The sequence below is a fragment of the Polypterus senegalus genome, chromosome 10 (genome assembly GCF_016835505.1).
Source record: "Polypterus senegalus isolate Bchr_013 chromosome 10, ASM1683550v1, whole genome shotgun sequence".
Classification (NCBI taxonomy): Eukaryota; Metazoa; Chordata; class Cladistia; order Polypteriformes; family Polypteridae; genus Polypterus; species Polypterus senegalus.
The window spans coordinates 18,454,013-18,461,110 of NC_053163.1; the positions used below are offsets into that span (position 1 = coordinate 18,454,013).

Sequence of the window (7,098 nt, forward strand, 5' to 3'; positions counted from 1 at the left end):
GTTCCTATTAGCATTTCCCCAACTTTTTTTGGAATTGGGGATGTATGAGAAGCAAGATTCTCTGGTCTAATGAAACCAAGATTAGTGTCATGGTCTGGAGGAAACCTGCACAAAACCATTCCAATGCTGAAGAATGGTGGTGGCGGGAGACTGGGAGACTGTCAGGGTGTAAGGGAAAGCTGAATGGGGCAAAGGATGGAGATATCCTTAATGAGCATCCATCCATTATCCATCCTGCTATATCCTAACTATAGGGTCACGGGGGTCTGCTGGAGCCAATCCCAGCCAACCGCATGGTGCACCACGCACAAACTAGGGACAATTTAGGATCAGCAATGCACCTAACCTGCATGTCTTTGGACTGTGGGAGGAAATCCACGGGGAGAACATGCAAACTCCACGCAGCGAGGACTCGGGAAGTGAACCCAGGTCTCCTAACTGTGAGGCAGCAGCGCTACCCACTGCACCACCATGCCGCCCCTCCTTAATGAGCATCTGCAGCTAATTAGGTAAAACATGGCATACCTCGTCTTTATACTGTTTTTGATATGTCTGTAGTACTAGGGCGCTGTACCGTGTTAGCCATTATGAATGTAATGAGAAGTCAAGCAAAATGACTCCTTTAATTGAATAACTAAAAAGATTACAACATGCAAGTGTTTCGAGGCAACTCAGGACCCTTCTTCAGGGAAGATGTAATCAAGATGTATAACTATTAATCCTTCACTACACAAAGACGTTTTTTACATTCTGTAATTGCCAAGGCACTAGATGTTAAACCATTAGGTTGCTGGTTCAAAATCTGACAGTGATGTTGATTCAGTCACTTAACTTCCTGTACTTCGATTGTAGTACTAGGGTGTTGTACTGCGTTAGCCATTATGAATGTATTAAGAAGTCAAGCAAAATGGCACCTTTAATTGGCTAACTAGAATGATTACAATATGCAAGTGTTTTTGAGGCAACTTAAGGCCCTTCTTCAGGCAAGATGTAATACAGAAACTGGAGTTTCCTGTGTTTATATAGACACCAGGACAGATACAACATGGTTTGAACAGAGACAAGAGTTTTATGGCCAGATATAAGGATTGTTTGGATCTCTCAGACTAACACAGACAACCTGACTACAGACCCACTCATCAGAAGCTTCAAAAGTCTTTGTTGAACAGTTATCTTATCAACAGATCTTGACTAGACATTGTTCTCCTCTCTTGCTAAATGAATCTTAGCCTGGAAAGGTCTATTAATTTTTTACATTTAAGATGTCTCACTTAAAGGTTTTCCAATGTTATATCTGTCCTAGTGTGTAAATAAACACAGAGAACTCCAGTTTCTGTATTTACATCTTGCCTGAAGAAGGAGCCTGAGTGGCCTCAGAAGCTTGCATATTGTAATGTTTTTAGTTAGCCAATAAAAGGGGTCATGTTGCTTGACGTCTCACTACATTCATAATGGCTAACACGGTACAACACCCTAGTACTACACATTACTTTGTAAACCTCACCTTCTCACAGATGATCTTTCTGTTTTCCATACATTGGTATGGCTTTTGTCCTGCATGAATTCTCACATGGCGTTTAAGGTTCTTAGAAGTCACCATGTTACACTTGGTTGGCTGTTCCCCCGACTCAAGCCTCTGGTGTAAACTCTCAGTGAAAGGGCCGCCATATTTGTTACTCTGCGACTTACATAGCAGCCTTCAAGGTTTTCGTTTACGGCTGAAGTGCTTCTCAGATTTGTTACACTGGTAGAGTTTTTCCTACTGTGTGGACTCTTTGCTGGTTTTTACACTTTTCTTTATCACCTTGGTGTCATTTTATGTTCAGCACACTTGAGGAATGATTTTCCCCTCAGGTTGATTTTTAGTTTTCGACTTTTGAGCAAAGCTTTGACACATTCTTTACGCTGGCCTGTTTATTAATGCATGTGACATATCTGGTGACGTTTTAGGCTTTTACCCCAGTGGAAATTTATGCCATGTTTATTACACTGGTACAATGTTCTTCCAGTGACATTTACGGTCAAAACTCTTGTTGCATTCGGGGCACTGGTGTGGCTTTTCTTCTTAATGGGTCCTCTTGTGTTGTTTAAGCCTGTGCCTTTCTTTGAAGACCTGTTTGCATTCACTACATTGGCATTATTTTCCTCTCTGTATTCCTTGATGTAATTTACCAGAGGTTTTTGGTTGCCCATATGCAGGTGTGGCATGTCAACCCCCTTGCAATTTCACCACAATACCCATAATTCTGCTGGCCTGAGCTCAAGGAAACCTCACATGTGCTTCCTTAAGGCTTACTTTCAGTAGATGTATCTTCAGCAGCACACTCCATAATGGAACTCTCTGGCCCGCCAGGTAAAGGGAGCTCCAGCTCAGAGCCCCCTCATTAACAACTGATCATCTTCTCCTTTGTTCAAATGGATGCCTGCTCCTCATCGTCACACAAAACCTCTGCAGTATCATTCTGTGTAACACAATCAGATATCTTCTCAGTGAATCCTCCTTCAGTTTTCTCCCAAATGCTCTCTGTGGTGCCCCACGCGGCAACACTGCCCACCTCCAGGAGCCGCAGGCCAAAGTAAGCCATGCCTTCTGCAGCTTGGAAATAAGCTTCGGGTGGTCCTGTGCAAAAAAAGACGACAGAACAAGACCGTGAAAGGTGAGCTAGGAATGTCGGCCATCTGTATCAGAATATCATACATCTGGTCAGTCTGTGTTAGCATTTAAAAACAGCATGGCAGTCTATAAGTGGCGTATTTGCATTCAATTTTACATCCTCAGTTTTATATTTGTCAAGTATATGGAAGTTAGATGGCACAGTAGTAACGCAATAAGGAGATCAGGGTACGAGTGCCGGGTGATCGCTGCACCCCAGCCTGTACTCTCCATGCAACGACGTACCCTGTAGGTTACGTGGATTGGCTCTGATGTGTGGATCTGTCTGTGTGTTCACCCCGTGAGGGGCTAGTGCCCCATCCACAAATCGTTCCTGCTTTCCGCCCAATGCTTGCCTGGATGACAGTGCTCTCAATAAGCAGGTTTGGAAGATAGATGAATAATTGAATGTGTGCCTCACATGTTCTGGTCCTTACAAAGCAAGCATTCTCACATTTGAGCACCGGTTCATCTCCTCTAGTGCACAAATTCATCAGGACTTCAATTTCATTCATTTGCTAAACCCGCATTGTCCGTTAAAGACTGGTGGTGAAAGCTCATCAGCCAGCTTCAGGTGCAAGACACGGAAAGTACCCCAAATAAAAGACTGGTCAAGCACTCACTCGGCTCATGCTGGGCAAGCTTGTAGATCAACTTATTCTACACATCCCTGAGCCACCCTAACCAGGATAAAGTGGATCTGAAAGATGAATGGATTGACGGACTCTTTGATCTCTGTTCCTAAGGACAACACGAGATTAAACATTTTTCTGTCTTCACTACAAAAGACATGGGGTAATTATAATAACAATTCTTTTTATTTATAAAGTGCTTTTCTCACTACTCAAAGCACTCTTACATAGAGTGTGGGGGGCCACTTCGCCCACCAGTAATGAGTAGCATCAGTGTTGTGCATGAACTCATTCAAAAGAGCACAGCGTTCATTAAACAAGCTAGTTTTTCTAAGAACGGTGAACTTAACGTATTAGGAAGTGAAGAACTTGAACATGAGCTAGTTCAATTTTAGGTGAAATTCTGGATCTGGTTTAGGTCCAGATTAAATGTTTTGCCTTAACCTGTAATGTAGAGGTGGAGCCGAACCCAAATACGGTATAACCACAAATAGTGAGTTTTTATGAATATTTATTTTGTATGAATTTTTTGCCATTTATTTGTATTTGGAAAAAATAACGTGAAATCAAATTGGCACTGTTTGTGTCTGCCTGATTGTGCTTAAGCTGCACCCCCGCTAACACAAGCACGTGGTGAAGCTCTGCTTTCGCTTTTAGGACAACGTTGTACTTCGTGAATAACTATTCACAGTGGCTCCAAAATCCATACTGACCCCTACTCTCTCCTCTGTTTCTTTTTCCGGTTTCTTTGTGGTGGCGGCCTGTGCCACCACCACCTACTCAAAGCATCATGATGCACCAACATTGATGGACTGAAAGTCAGAAGTCTACGTGACCATCATCATCAAGTCCTTCCATGAAAACCCTAAATCCAAAGAGGACTGTTTGGCTTATGTTAGGTAGATTGCCCAGAGGGGACTGGGCGGTCTCGTGGTCTGGAACCCCTACAGATTTTATTTTTTTTCTCCAGCTTTTGGAGTTTTTTTTTTTCTGTCCACCCTGGCCATCGGACCTTACTTATTCTATGCTAATTAATGTTGACTTATGTTTATTTTTTATTGTGTCTTCAATTTTTCTATTCATTTTGTAAAGCACTTTGAGCTACATTTTCTTGTATGAATATGTGCTATATAAATAAATGTTGATTAATTGATTGATTGACTTTATATTTTCCCCCGTTGGACATGCAATATGTGACGTGAATTTTGACCGGCGGTGTAATTGGTTAGTTCACCTACACGTGGGTTCCACAGTCACTATTTGTGTCTCATGGTTTGAAATAGAGAGGTAATTTATATATATACTTGCATCTATTTAATTTCTTTTTTGACCTGGAGGATATTAGCATATAAGATTATACGTGTTTGTTGCTGGGTATAACTCAATAAAGTGTATTTAAATAAAAAAGTCTTCATAATTATTGTATTTTATTCTAGAACACTAATAGCCTGTAATGTGTAAGGCATGCAAAATTGAAAAAAGTAAACTCATGGGTCATTTATTCTCACTCCTTAAAGAACATGAATGAGTTCAAAATTGAAATGGTGAACTCTGAAGTGAATTTATTCATTTTAATCTGTGTGAACTGAACTTTGGGTGAGTTCTTGTGAGATCTGGACTTGCACAACACTGAGTAGCATCCACCTGGATAATGCGACGGCAGCCATTTTTACACCAGTACACTTACCACACATGAACTGTTAGGTGGTGAAGTGGTGTGAGATAGTTAACCAGTTAGAGACAGGGGATGAAATGGCAGGCAGAATGACGAGGCTGAGGTGATAAATTTAGCCTGGACATCTTGATACACCGCACCCTTTACGAAAGATACCCAGGGATCTTGTATGACCACAAGGTGTCAGGACCTCGGTTTTAGGTCTCATCCAAAAGATGGGGACATTTTTACAGCACACTGTCATGGTCATTGGGGTCCACATTAAGTCACTGGACTCGGTCATTGGGATACACATTCAGATTACAGGGTAAGCGCCCCCTGCTGGGTTGCTCTTTCAGCAGCAACCCAAGCTTTTCCTGGTTGATCTCCCATGCAAGTACTGGCCGAGCTGAACATGCTTAACTTCAGGAAGATGAGCTCTTCTGAAGTGCATTTGGTATGACTGCTGGCTAAAAAGATGAATCACTATTGGATTGATTATTTCTTAAATCCGATTTCAAGTTTTATGTAGCACTACGTTCAAGGCAAGAACCAACGCTGGACAGGCAATATGTGATAGTTCAGAATGTAGACAGAAAACTACAGATACCCTTCAGAAAAGCTCCCACAGACACAATGCGACCATGGAAGTTTCATTCAAACAATCAGTGCGTTTACATGCGCTTTGTTAACTCACGGATTCAAGAGGAACCTGATTTATAAAATGCCAAGTAAATTCTTGGTCTCTGAGAAACCAGTTTAACACGGGTAGATTTCTCCATGAGTAACAAGGGGTCTCATTTATAAAACTTTGCGTGGATTCCAATGTACGACCGTGAAAATATGCCCATGCCAAAAAATGACAGAAAAAAAAAAATCAGATTTATAAAACTTGTCTTATGCATATTTCTACGCAATTTACCCTTTATAAATCACAGCCATCTTTTAAATAAGTGTACGAGAGTGCGCCTCGAACGATCTTAACGGTCATTACTATCCTTCAGGTACCTGTTTACAATAAAATGTTACTCAAATTTACTGTTAAAAGAAGCAAAGTCTACCACAGTGTCCCTCTTCCAACTTTCCGAATAACCATATTCTATGTGTATTGCGTCCACTGGTAATGACGGCGACTTATATTGATCTTCCTTCCACTTTCACTCAGATACCCACAGGTTACTCCATCTGTTAAGTACACATGCGCAGAATGCACTCTTGTGCTGCCTTTTAAAGTTGGTGGCGCTTAGCTGGCTAGCACCTCGTGGACCGCCAGCTGTCTTTAATAAGCATCTGAAAGCGGATATCCCCCCACTCACCTTGTTCTCCACTCCTTGAGCTCAGTTCAGTCCTTTCATGATTGTGAGACGAACAAGGGGCATCTTCGTTGACAGGAGAGGGATCAATTTCAATGCAATCAGTATTAAAGTCGTTTTGCTGCGTCTCTTGCGTGAAGTTCCCACTTTGGGGTCCCGGCGTGCACTCCATGGGATGAGTTTCAGGATCCCCGATTTCTCTCTCCTTTAACTGGGGATCGCTGTTGCACACAAGGGGTCGTGCAGAAGTCTTGTCTTTAGAACACTTGTCACCCTGGGGGATTTCCAGTTGCTGCTTCAAGCTTTCAATCTCTTTTTCGTATTCACAGATTTCAGAACGGAAATCCGCATACTGTTTCTTTACCAAGTCTTCAAATTCAGAGTTGAGGATCTCCGAGGCCGCCATCACCGCCTCTTCTACTAAGACGGACACGCAGCTGTTAAAATCACGCGCAGTTTCCAAAGCTTGACTGTCCTCTTCCGCACGTTTTGCACGGGACAGGGGAAGCTCTTTGTTTTTCAGCTGAGCTAGTTTGTTCGCGACGGTCCGCGAGGTCGCTTTCGCTATCCGGTCGATTCCTGTGCTGAGCCACTCTTTCACCTCCTGGTAAGACGCCTCCTCGTCCATGTTTACTGGATAGACAACGACGCAAACGATCGCAGTCGTGGCTTTTGCCTCGAAGAATAAACGTAGTCTGACTGCCTCCGCTTGTCTTTACTGCCACCTACCGACTTTCACGAAACAAACGCTGATGAGTGTACGTGGAACGTCAACCATTTGTCAAAACCCATTTGCCAGTTAAGCATTACAGTACTTCACAATTGCTAAGCCACACTTCCTGAAAC

At 42.6% G+C, this 7,098-nt stretch overlaps 1 protein-coding gene across 1 annotated transcript; it reads right to left on the minus strand.

Annotated features, from left to right (window-relative positions):
• Positions 1–1,423: 1,423 nt before the first annotated feature.
• On the minus strand, positions 1,424–7,098 carry LOC120536866. Its single transcript, XM_039765398.1, has 2 exons — positions 6,256–7,098; positions 1,424–2,620 (listed from the first exon to the last, which is right to left on the minus strand). Exons 1-2 carry the CDS (start codon positions 6,878–6,880, stop codon positions 2,412–2,414), a joined length of 834 nt encoding a protein of 277 aa, XP_039621332.1. The 5' UTR covers positions 6,881–7,098; the 3' UTR covers positions 1,424–2,411.

Bases quoted from the DNA above. Each gene is read 5' to 3' on its own strand.
- LOC120536866 (XM_039765398.1), bottom strand. From the start codon at position 6,880: ATGGACGAGGAGGCGTCTTACCAGGAGGTGAAAGAGTGGCTCAGCACA. The intron at 2,621-6,255 runs GTGAGTGGGGGG...TTTTTTGCACAG, and splicing joins CTCAAGGAGTGGAGAACAAG to GACCACCCGAAGCTTATTTC.